The sequence below is a fragment of the Scyliorhinus canicula genome, chromosome 19, assembly GCF_902713615.1.
Source record: "Scyliorhinus canicula chromosome 19, sScyCan1.1, whole genome shotgun sequence".
Lineage (NCBI taxonomy): Eukaryota > Metazoa > Chordata > Chondrichthyes > Carcharhiniformes > Scyliorhinidae > Scyliorhinus > Scyliorhinus canicula.
This window is the reverse complement of record NC_052164.1, coordinates 48,357,722-48,370,983: the sequence shown is the minus strand read 5'-3', so window position 1 is coordinate 48,370,983 and position 13,262 is coordinate 48,357,722. Positions and strand designations below refer to the sequence as shown.

Here is a 13,262-nt window from a genome sequence, read left to right as displayed (position 1 = left end):
GCTCATGGACTTTGTCAAATTTTATCCTTCTCAATTATTTTCTCAAAATGTGTGATATTATGGTCACTGTTGTCCAGAGGTTTATCTACTTTATGTCTCTTATCTATACCGGTTCATACTGGAGCCAACAACAGCAACATGTATTTGTATGGCACCTTTAATATTGCAAGCACCTCACAGGAGTACTTTTTTTTAAATGATACCAAGCCAAATGAGCAGATGTTAGGGCAGGTGACCAAAAACTTTGTCAACGAGGTGGGTTTTATGGAGTGAGGTAGATTTTAAGGAATGTGTTAAAGGAAGGGTGCGAACAATGGGGAAACGCCATTGACTCGCAGCCGGCCAGTGGTGGGCCTCCTCCACTGCCGCTGAACATGCCGTGGGGGGCGGGGGCGCTGGGGGATTCGATCCGCTATTTTGTTAGAAATGTTTTGAGTATATTTTCTGTGTCACTATTGTGCTAAAACAGACTCTCCCTTCTGCTGCATCACCTTGAGTTGGTTTTACATCAAAAGGACTGATCTCATATTTCAAATATCTGTGATATGGGAAATGGCGGGAAAACGGGGCTGAAGCCCAAGATTGGTCAACGATCGTATTGAATGGCAGAGCAGCCTTGATGGGCCATGTTCTACTCCTGCTCCTGTTTCTTATGTTTCTTCTCTTACGTTTTTTTCAATTCAGGGAATATTCCTGCAGGCAGTGAAGATAAGCTACACTATTGGACACAGCCTATCTCTGATGTTCCTGAGTGCTGCATTAATCATTCTGTGTCTCTTCAGGTAAATCGTTTCACTGACATTACAACACATCATGTTCATAGAAACTGAGAATGTTGGAGGATAGAAACAGGCTTCCTCAGTTTATTTTCTCACAAGAGACATCCACCCGCTCTCCCACTCACTCGTTGCCTCCTTTAATATCCCCCGTAGCCTAATCTCACTCTCCCGTTCACTCCCCACACCTTTACAACATCCCACATATTTTAAGGCCTGCAGGTTCACTCACGATATTACTGCTTTTAAACTATGTTAAAATGTGGGCTACGTCTTTTACAAAGAGGGAAATCTCAATCTCCTATCATCAGCAGTTATTAAGGGAAAAAACGAAGCAAATAACTATTCCCTAGGCCAGAAGAGAGTGGGATGAAAATCCACAGAAACTATTTCGAGAATTCATTGTGTAAACAGCCTTGGCTCAACCAGTCCATGCTGGGGAGGCAAGAGCTGGGTGGAATCATCCCACAGCCTCTGGAGGTAGGTCCGAGGCAGCTGTGGAGGCAGGTGGGCACCCACTTCCGTTTACTGAGACATCGGCCAAGTTCTAAACATGAATGCTCACCCTCACCCTCTGCACCCACCATTCCACCAACCCCCATGCCCTCTCTCTGACCCCTCAACTCACCCATGTTCTCTCCATGACTCCTCAAAACCCCATACACCCTCCATACCTCTCATATCCCTGTTTAACTTTCATTCCCCTTATAACCTCCATGACCCGCATGTATCTTCCATAGCTACTCAGCCAGTGTGAATATGACAAACCTCAGGATGTTTTTGAAATGGACATTAAAAATAATCTTCTAACAATCTGATGAAGTAGTCATGCAAAGACACTTAATGAAAACAGGTCTCCTTCAAAAAAAGCCATTCAAAAAAATCCCCTACACTAGTCAAACTGTTGTAAAAGCACACATCTATTTAACTAACCATCCCATCCCATCCTTTCATAGTCTCTTGAAATTGTCGATCAAAATGTGAATGCAGGCCCCTGCTGTGATAAATGGTTTTCAACCAAGCATTCATAATTGGCTCAGCTGTTGGAGCAACCCTTGGAAAAGATTACAACAGACAGCTACATTTGATTCTAAGCTACATTTTTTCTAAGCTACACGTGGGACAGCCCAGCCCGGTAGCATAGTGGTTAGCACTGTGGCTTCACCGCGGCAGGGTCCCAGGTTCGATTCCCTGCTGTGTCACTGCCTGGCGGAGTCTGCATATTCTCCCCATGTCTACATGGGTTTCCTCCGGGTACTCAGTTTCCTCCCACAGTCCAAAGACGTGCAGGTTAGGTGGATTGGCCACGCTAAATTGCCCTGAGTGTCCAAAAAGGTGAGGAGGGGTTACTGGGTTAGGGGGATAGGGTGGAAATGAGGGTTAATATGGGTCGGTGCAGACTCGATGGGCCAAATGGCTACCTTCTGCACTCTATGTTCCATGTACACAAGATGACCTATCAATCAATACACTCCAATAGCAGGTTTCTGCTTTTGTTCTTTGTTCCTGGTCAAAAAGGTCTGAAAGATAAACGCAGCAACTACAGACCTGCCAGTTTAACCATACTAGGGGGGGAGCTTCTGGAAACAACTATTTGGGATAAAATTAATAGTCACATGAAAATGGTGGTTGATTTGGAAGAGCCAGCATGGATTTCTTAAAGGAAAATCATGTTTAACTAACTTATTGAGATTTTTTGAAGAGTTAACAGAGAGGGTTAATCAGAGTAAAATACTGCGGAAGCTGGAACTCTGAAATAAAAATAGAAAATCTTGGAAAAACTGAACCGGTCTGGCAACATCTGTGGACAGAGAAGCAGAGTTAATGTTTTGAGTCTGCATTACTCCTCTTCACCTCTGTAACAGGGTTATAAGGAATCAAAATGTTACCTCTCTTTCTTGCTCCACAGATGAGACCAGACCTGCTGAGTCTTTCTAGCATATTTTGTTTTCATAACGGTGATGAGGATCATGTGTTGATGTGGTGTACATGGACCTCCAAAAGGCATTCGATACAGCACCACACAACTGACTTCTGAGAAAGGTTATAGCTCATGGAATGGAAGGGACAATAGCAACGTGGATACCAAACAGGTTAAGTAATCGAAAACAGTGAGCAATGGGCTGGAGGAAGGTTTGCAGTGGAGTTTCCCAGGTGTCAGTCTTGTGCCCCTTGCTTTTTCTGATACTTAGTGATGATCTCGATCTTGGTATGCAGGGGACAGTTTCAAAGTTTGTACATGCTACAAAACATTGAAGAATTGTGAACTGTGAGGAGGACAGTTCCTCACTGTCAAAGGACAATGTCAAAAGGACATAGACAAGTTGGTGGAGTGGGCAGATCGGTGGCAGATGACGTCCAATGTGGAGAAGTGTGAGATGATTCATTTTGGTAGGAAGAACATGTCGAGACAATTTAAAATAAGGTATGCAATTCTAAAGGGTGTGCAGGAGCAGAGAGACATGGGTGTATATGTACATAAGCCATTAAAGATGGAAGGACAGGTAGAGCGAACAGTTAATAAAGGTTATAGTATCCTAGGCTTCATGAATAGTGGCATAGAGTACAAGATCAAGGAGGTCATGCTGAACTTGTTTAAGAGACTAGCTAGACCTCAGCTGGAGTATAATGTATGGTTCTGAATGCTACACTTAAGGAAGAATGTGAAGGGTGACATGTGGCGCAGTGGTTAGCACTGGGACTGCGGTGTGTTCGAATCCCAGCTCTGGGTCATTGTCAGTATGGAGTTTGCACATTCTCCCCATGTCTGCGTGGGTTTCACCCCCACAACCCAAAGATGTGCAGGTTAGGCGGATTGGCCACGCTAAATTGCCCCTTAATTGGAAAAAAAAATAATTCGGTACTCTAAATTTATTTTAAAAAAGGAAGAATGTGAATGCATTGGAGAGAGTGAAGAAGAGTTTTACAATAATATTTTCAGGGATGACAAAACTTCAGTTATGAAGATAGATTGGAGAAGATTTATCTGTTCTCCTTAGAGAGGAGGAAGCTAAGAGGATATTTGATAAAAGTGATTTGCTGGAGAAGCCAATGCAATGTGAGCAAAAACCACTTCATACAATGATTGGTTCCTTCTGGACTGCACTGCCTGGAAGTGTGGTGGAGGCAGGTTGATTCTGAGAATTCAAGAGGGCATGAGATGTTTATTTGAATAGAAACAGTGTGCAGGGATATGGGGAAATGGTAGGAGAATGGTGCTTCGTCATAATGCTTAATTGGAGAGCCGGTGTAAACAACATGGGCTAAATGGCTGCTTTCTATGCTCTAATAATTATGTGATTCTCTAACTGAAAGCCACTGACATATTTCCCCATTTTAAAAAGAGCTTGTGATTTAAATCACTTCAGTTCAGTTGCCAGTCAATGTTTTCTTCTGTTTTGAATGCACTAGGGGCTGGTTTAGCACAGTGGACTAAACAGCTGGCGTGTAATGCAGAACAAGACCAGCAGCACGGGTTCAATTCCCATACCGGTCTCCGCAAATAGGCGCTGGAATGTGGCAACTAGGGGCTTTTCACAGTGACTTCATTGAAGCCTACTTGTGACAATAATTTATTATTATTAGAAGAGCACTTTCTCCGCTAGAAGTACTATAATGCATCTTCACACTAACACAATGCTGACGAATGTAATATTCAACTTACCTTTGCAGGTCAGAGCCCAACAATCACAGCAGTAAAAACACATGTAACTGAAAATGAAAGAGCAGAATTATTTCATTTAAAAGTCCATCAATGAAATAATTCCAGAAGCTGGTGATTGATTTGGGGTATCCTCTTGGGAATGGGGATCACTCTGGTTCACACCATCTCTGAGACTTGGGGCAGGATTCAGGAGGTCGGAGAATCGCCCGGGGCCGGCATCAATCCTGCTCCCGCCGTGTCCCCCACGGCGATTCTCCGGCCCGCAATGGGCCAAAGTCCCGCCGCTGACAGGCCTTTCCCGTTGCCGTGGATTAAACCACCTACTTGACCGGCGGGATTGGTGGCGCGGGCGGGCTCCGGGGTCCTGGGGGGGGGCCGCGGGGCGATCTGACCCCGGGGGGAGCCCCCACGGTGGCCTGGCCCGCGATCGGGGCCCACCGATCGGCGGGTGGGCCTGTGCCGTGGGGGCACTCTTTTTCTTCCGCCTCCGCCACGGCCTACACCATGGCGGAGGTGGAAGAGACCTCATCCCCTGCGCATGCGCCGGTATGACGTCACCAGCCGCTGACGCTCCGGCGCATGCGCAGACGTACGCTGGCCGGCGTTGCGCCAAAGGCCGTTCACGCCAACTGGCAGAGTGGAAACCACTCCGGTGCGGGCCTAGCCCCTCAATGTGAGGGCTTGGCCCCTAAAGGTGCGGAGAATTCCGCACCTTTGGGGCGGCCCGATGCTGGAGTGGTTCACGCCACTCCGACACGCCGGGACCCCCCGCCCCGCCGGGTAGGGGAGAATCCCGGCCCAGAAACCATGTATTCCTATCAAAGGGGCTCAGCTACACCAAAACGTTCAGGAGGAAGTTTGGATTGCCAATCCCCACACATTTTGGGATTAGGGTCCCCATCCCCCACTCCCCGGTTTTCATCACCTCTGAGACACCAAGAATCATGTATTCTTAACAATTCCACAAAAAGGTGCCTGGAGGGGATCCCGCACCAGCAAAGATAGTCGGAATGAGAATGGGGATGGGATCCCAGAATCTTGTCCCACCCACCACTTCTAAAAGGCCCTAGAGTTGGTAAACTCAGCAACTGTCCGGGCTTCTGGAAAAGGTTAGCACTACCTCACTGGGTTGAGGTTATTAAAGGGGGATTGCTGGTTAAACATGGGAAATGGAAACTTCAGATCAATCTCAGAAATTGCCTCTTCGAGCAAAGGTTGATTAATGTTTGAATTGTCTCTGCACAGAGAAGTGAAGGTGCCGATTTGGTGATGTGATGGGGAGGATGTCAGTTAGCCAAATGTTAGTTTGGTGGCCTGAGAATCATAGAACCCCTGCGGTGCCATTCGGCCCATCAAGCCTGCAGCAACCCTGGTATGATATGCAGACAGTGTAGTATTTTGAATAGAATCTCCTTCATTCTATTACAGACTGAGATTCTATTGGTACTTTCCTATATATTACCCCAAGTCTCCTCATCAATATTCACTGTCAAGTCCTTTTCCCAAAACCTATATGCTCACACAAGATCTATAACATAAAATATCATACAAATTCCTGGTTAATTGCTTAGGTTCCGTGGACATGGGCGGCACCGCGGCAGTGGTTTGCACTGTTGCTTCACAATGCCAGGGACTCGGTTTCAGCTTGAGTCACTGCCTGTGCATATTCTACCCGTGTCTCCGTGGGTTTCCTTCGCGTGCTCCAGTTTCCTCCCACAAGTGCCGAAAGGCATGTTTGTTAGATGAATTGGACATTCTGAATTCTCCCTCCGTGTATCCGAACGGGCGCCGGAGTGTGGCAACTAGGGGCTTTTCACAGTAACTTAATTGCAGTGTTCATGTTAGCCTACTTGTGATACTAATAAAGATATCAGGATTTTATTCCACTGGGGAGAGGAAATCATCAAGATGCATAATTGTCTTATTAAGGATAAAGTCTCTGATTTGCAGATATCTGAAAAATAAGTATCTCGGGATACCCTAACAGACAACAAGATTGGCAGCATCCATGAAGGATACAATAACTTAGGCAACACATTCATCGGATTCAGTGCTATCCTGCCCAACCACAATATCGGCAAGGAGGACCAACGGTTCAGGTCCTACTTAATAGATGCAAGTAAAAGGTTGGCCCCATACATATGTCTAAAGGGGGGATAACCACATTACTCAGATAAGTAAAGTCTGAAGGGGACTGCCTAAAGGGAAATTAGCAAAGTGGGGAGGTCCCCCTCTAAACCTTTCCACTGGCACAGCCTCAGACGTCGTAAAATTATAACGCAAGAAAAGGCTGAATCTACCCACCTCAGCAATAATAGCGGGAACTGAAATGCCCGGTTTAGGTGCAAATAGCAACATGTATTCCGCATATAACGTAATCTTATGTTGTTTCCCGCCACTGTGTAGCCCAAAAACTGAGGGATCCTGTCTCATAGCTATTCCAAACAATAACAAGGATAACGGCAGCCCTGACTAGTCCCTCGTTGGAGAGAAATATTATCAGACCTCTAACTGTTTGTAAGAACTGCCACCAACAAGCACTTGTATATACTTAAATTCCCTCCCAACCCAAACTAACTTCTTCAGCATATCAATTAAATAATTCCATTTCACATTGAGTGAGTGGGCAAAGGTCTGGCAGATGGAGTATAATGTCAATAAGTGTGAAGTCGTGCATTTTGGTAGGAGTAACAATAGAACGGATTATTACTTAAATGGTAAAAAGCTGCAGCATGCTGCTATGCAGAGGGACCTGGGTGTACTTGTGCATGAGTCACAGAAGGTTGGTCTGCAGATGCAACAAGTAATTAGGAAGGCAAATGGAATTTTGTTCTTCATTGCAAAGGGGATTGAGTTTAAAAGTAGAGAGGTAATGTTGCAGTTGTACAAGGTGCTGGTGAGGCCACACCTGGAGTACTGTGTGCAGTTTTGGTCTCCACACTTGAGAAAGGATGTGCTAGCACTAGAGGGGGTGCAGAGGAGCTTCACTAGGCTGATTCCGGAGTTGAGGGGGTTATCGTATGAGGAGAGGCTGAGTAGATTGGGATTATATTCACTGGAATTCAGAAGGTTGAGGGGGGATCTAATAGAAACATATAACATTTTGAAGGGAATGGATAAGATAGAAGTAGAAAGGATGTTTCCACTGGTAGGAGAAAGTAGGACAAGAGGGCATAGCCTCAAGATTAGGGGAGGAAAATTTAGGACTGAATCAAGGAGGAACTTCTTCACCCAGAGGGTGGTTAAAGTATGGAATTCCCTACCGAAAGGAGTAGTAGACGCTACTTCATTGAATATATTTAAAGATAGGGTAGATGTTTTTTTGAAAAATAAAGGAATTACGGGATATGGCGAGAATGCGGGTAAGTGGTTCTGAGACCATGAATAGATCAGCCATGATCTTATAGAATGGCGGAGCAGGCTCGAAGGGCCGGACGGTCTACTTCTGCTCCTAGTTCTTTATGTTCTTATTTCACTCGATCAAGCGCTTTTTCTGCATCCAACGAGATCATCAACACATCTAACACCTGTTTTAGAAAGAACTGAATGATGGGCACAATTCAACAAGACAAAATCAGTGTCCATCCTGTTTCGGGCGTGTTGAGGGCAGCACCGAGAAAAACCCCGCTATTCATAAGCACCTTGTCTTTCTTTTGGCCACTGCGGCGAATGCCTCGTTTACGTGATTTTTAAATGCCGCCTGATATTTCGATCTGGACCCCTCCACTACAACTAACTTACCTCTTACGGGATCCTCGAGCGTCCCCTCACGCCAGCTCTTATGGGCATGGCACCCCGGGCCTGACCTCTGGCACGGACAACCTGGCACCCTGACACTGCCAGCCTACCATCTTGGCAGTGCTCCTACTAGCCTGGCAGTGCCAACAGGACAGTGTCAGGGTGTCACTGCTAGGGTTCCCGGGGGACAGTGCCAAGGTGTCTGGCTGCCAGCATGAGTGCCAGGGTACCGCCCTGCACAGAAGCAAACCACCGAGGCGTCTCTAATGGCCTGTGAGCCCCCTTCCCAATGTGCCGTTATCACTGGTCCACGTTTGTATGGACCAGTGCAGTCAGGTGCAGTGTGGTCTCCCAACAGTGGCCATTCGGTCCCGAGCCCCGGGATAATCCGGTGCAAACATGTTTAAAGGAGCCGACTGGCTCTTTAAAATATGCTAATCTGGATCTTGCTCAGTAATTCTGTTGAATCTCCCGAGACGTTTCGACCATCGCAAATCTCGCGAGAGGCCTCTCACAAGATTCAACTGCCTCATCACATCACCAAGTCGGGCGCGACCAGGCTGGTAAATCACGCCTGATATTCAAAACCTGTTGACATTGTTACTTGAATCCCTGCCCTTTATGAACCCAGTCTGATCACCCTGGATGATCAGAGGGAGGATTCCTTCTGGGTGCCGCTCCAACACCTACGACCACAGTTTCAAATCTACATTCAATAATGAGATGTAGGATGCGCACTCTTCAGGATTTTTGTCTGCATTCAGAATTAAGGAAATATTTGTTTCAGCAGGTGTCTGCAGCAGCAAACTTGCTTCCAATGAGTGGTTTATACATAAGGGCAGCACGGTAGCATTGTGGCTAGCACAATGGCTTCACAGCTCCAGGGTCCCAGGTTCGATTCCGGCTTGGGTCACTGTCTGTGCGGAGTCTGCACATCCTCCCCGTGTGTGCGTGGGTTTCCTCCGGGTGCTCCGGTTTCCTCCCACAGTCCAAAGATGTGCAGGTTAGGTGGATTGGCCATGATAAATTGCCCTTAGTGTCCAAAATTGCCTGTAGTGTTGGGTGGAGTTACTGGGTTATTGAGATAGGGGGAGGTGTTGACCTTGGGTAGTGTGCTCTTTCCAAGAGCCGGTGCAGACTCGATGGGCCGAATGGCTTCCTTCTGCACTGTAAATTCTATGAATTCTATTCTAGCACTTCTTTAAACTCCTTATAAAATTCATATCCAAAACCTTCAGGCCCCAGGGCCTTACCAGGTTGAAGCTCTCTCAGGGCAAGAGCCACTTTCCCCTAGAAATGGGAGCATTCAAGATTGACCTCAGAGTTTATTGTGTATTCAGTGTAGCGTTTGAAAGTGAAAAGCCATGATTCAGATGCCAGAATTATAGACTTGGGTAAGGCTGGCTTTTGCAGGGTGAGACAGAGACTGGGAAGATCTGTAAACTGGGAAGATCTGTTAATGGGCCAAACGACTGGAGATCAGTGGAGAATATTTAAAGAAACATTTAACGAGTTATAGAGTGAGTATCTTGCCCTGAGAGGTAATAGTTCAACTCCACAAACAAAACAGCCATGGACAACTAAAGAGATTAGGGACGGCATGAAGCTGAAAGGAAGGGCTTGCAAAAATGCAAAACATAGCACAGATCCAGACGAATGGGATAGTTACAAAGACCAGCAAAGGATCATAAAGCAGCTTTTAAGAGCTACTAAAAGGGAGTATGAAAGAAAACTTGCAAGGAGCATCAGAATTAATAAGAAGAAATGTTATAGTTATATAAAGGAAAGCAGGTGGTGTAGAAAAATATAAGCCCAGTAAAATCTGAAAATAGAGATATTGTCAGTGATAATGGGGAAATGGCAGACATGTTGAACAATTACTTTGCAATTCCCCAATTACTTTGAACAATTACTCAGGCAAATGCGGAGAGTCGTAAAGGCTGCCGTGAAACTGGCCGTGTTTCACGGCAGCCTTCACGCCTGTTCCCGGGACCCGATTCGTCCCCCCCATCGGTGCTAGGAGCGGGACCCCGGGAATCACGGCGTCGCGGCCTTAACGACCGTTGTTAAGGCCGCACGCCAAGATGACGCGCGGCTGGCATCTGATGTCAGCCGCGCATGCGCAGGTTGGAGCCGGCATCGCGCCCACAGAGTTAAGCCACAGATCAGCTGTGATCTCATTAAATGGCAGGACAGGCTTGAGGGGCTGAATGGCCTACTCTGATTCCTATGTTTAACGGAGGAGGAGGAATGCCTCATAAGTGTCAAAGTATCCCCAGGTTGATCTGTTTTGGTCTATATAAATTGGCATTATTAGTATTCTCTGCTTACATCATTCTATTACCCTTGGAGTCTAGCACAGAAGGACTAGCCTTGGAGTCAACTCTCAAACATGTATCGACTCGGTTTGTGTTCAAACTCCGATTTAAAGTTAAAGCTTCGCTCAACATGTTGAGTCAACAAGAAGTCCAGGAGCCTTTCGAGCAAGATTAATTTCTTTCAGGAACAAATAGCTAGAATTCCTGTCATACTCCCTCTCTGTTCCAGCCAATTTTACCTCTAACGGTGCTATCGCTCCAGCATTTTACGCCTATTGTTGGCCATGTCTGAAATGATAAAACCCAAGCATAAGCCTTGCAGGTTTCCCACAAGATTGAAGGGCTTAAATCAGAGAGAGAATTAACTGAGTAGAAGAGATCAAATTCAGTCTTAAAGTATGCGAGATAAAGGCATGATCCAAAGGTATTAATCAGGGGTGGGTCCCCTTGAATAACAATTCTAGGACACTGGTGCACAATCAGAAATCAGAATACAACCTAAGGAATAAAATTAACGGCTGGTTCAGCCCAATTGGCAGGACAGCTGGTTCGTAATAATCATAATCTTATTATTGTCACAAGTAGGCTTACATTAACACTGCAATGAAGTTACTGTGAAAATCCCCTAGTTGCCACACTCTGACGCCTGTTCGGGTACACAGAGGAAGAATTCAGAATGTCCAAATAACTTAACAGCACGTCTTTCAGGACTTGTGGGAGGAAACCGGAGCACTCAGAGGAAACCCACGCAGACACGAGGAGACTGTTCAGATTCCGCATAGACAGTGACCCAAGCCGGGAATCAAACGGGACCCTGGCGCTGTGAAAGAACAGTGCTAACGACTGTTTGTGATGCAGATTGAGGCCAACAGCACGGGTTTAATTCCCATACTGGCTGAGGTTATTCATGAAGGCCCCATCTTCTCAACCTTGCTCCACACCTGAGGTGTGGTGATCCTCAGGTTAAATCATCAGCTCTCCCCCGCAAAGGGGAAAACAGCCTATGGTCATCTGGGACTATGGAAACATTACTTTTTAAAAAATATTTTTATTCAAGGCTTTTTATACATATATATGAAAATATCAGAAGCCCAAAACATCAACATGAACAGAAACCACAAGCCCCCAACCTCCCCCAATAGTAACACCCCACTGGATTGGATTGGATTGGATTGGATTTGTTTATTGTCACGTGTACCGAGGTACAGTGAAAAGTATTTTTCTGCAAGCAGCTCAACAGATCATTCAGTACATGGAAGAAAAGGGAATTAAGCAAAATTCAAGAAAATACAAGAAAATACATAATAGGGCAACACAAGATATACAATGTAACTACATAAGCATTGGCATCGGGTGAAGCATACAGGGTGTAGTGTTAATGAGGTCAGTCAATAAGAGGGTCATTTAGGAGTCTGGTAACAGCGGGGAAGAAGCTGTTTTTGAGTCCGTTCGTGCGTGTTCTCAGACTTCTGTATCTCCTGCCCGATGGAAGAAGTTGAAAAAGTGAGTAAGCCGGGTGGGAGAGATCCTTGATTATGCTGCCCGCTTTCCCCAGGCAGCGGGAAGTGTAGATGGAGTCCATGGATGGGAGGGAGGTTCGTGTGATGGACTGGGCGGTATTCACGACTCTCTGAAGTTCCTTGCGGTCCTGGGCCGAGCAGTTGCCATACCAGGCTGTGATGCAGCCTGATAGGATGCTTCTATGGTGCATCTGTAAAAGTTGGTAAGGGTTAATGTGGGCATGCCGAATTTCCTTAGTTTTCTGAGGAAGTATAGGCGCTGTTGTACTTTCTTGGTGATAGCGTCGACGTGAGTGGACCAGGACAGATTTTTGGTGATGTGCACCCCTAGGAATTTGAAACTGCTAACCATCTCCACCTCGGCCCCGTTGATGCTGACAGGGGTGTGTACAGTACTTTGCTTCCTGAAGTCAATGACCAGCTCTTTAGTTTTGCTGGCATTGAGGGAGTGATTGTTGTCGTTACACCACTCCACCAGGTTCTCTATCTCCCTCCTGTATTCTGACTCGTCGTTATTTGAGATCCGGCCCACTATGGACGTATCGTCAGCAAACTTGTAGATGGAGTTGGAACCAAGTTTTGCCATGCAGTCGTGTATGTACAGGGAGTAGAGTAGGAGGCTAAGTATGCAGCCTTGTGGGGCACCGGTATTGAGGACTATTGTGGAGGAGGTGTTGGTGTTCATTTTTACTGATTGTGGTCTGTTGGTCAGAAAATTGAGGATCCGACTTCCGGTAGCAGCAATGACAAGCTGAGCCGCACGTTCGGAGGCTCCCTAAAAAAACGGACTTCGGGGCTTTTTTAAAGGCCCCCAACGGAGCTTAAGAGGCAAATCCCGATGGGGGAAGAGGCCAGGAGTCGCCCCAGAGGTCCCATGGTGCAGACCAGGAGCGGAGCAGGGAGAGAATCGGGAGGAAAAACTCTTGAAAAAACTCGGGACCCGAAGGACAAAATGGCGGCCGGCGAAAGATTTGAAGAACTGAAGAAGTGGGTCCAGGAGCAGCAGACGACTCTGCTGCGCTGCTTCCAGGATCTGAAAGTGGAGCTGCTGGAGTCCATCAAGGTAACCAACAGGGAACTGATGGAGACCCAGACAGCCCAGGGGGCTGCGATCCGGGAGCTGCAGCAACAGGCCGCCGAGAGGGAGGACGAGGTCGTGGCCGTGGTGGGGAAGGTGGAGGTGTACGAGGCGCTCCATAAAAGATGGCAGGAGCGGTTCGAGGAGTTGGACAACCGGTCGAGGAGG

The 13,262-nt window shown here is 46.7% G+C and overlaps 1 protein-coding gene across 1 annotated transcript in view; it reads left to right on the top strand.

Annotated features, from left to right (window-relative positions):
• LOC119954548 (vasoactive intestinal polypeptide receptor-like) overlaps nucleotides 1–13,262 on the top strand; it is a 284,628-nt gene that overhangs the window by 187,967 nt on the left and 83,399 nt on the right. Inside the window, exon 5 of the mRNA XM_038779875.1 lies at nucleotides 685–782. Coding sequence (XP_038635803.1) covers nucleotides 685–782 — 98 coding nt within the window. The remainder of the gene's footprint in view (nucleotides 1–684; nucleotides 783–13,262) is intronic.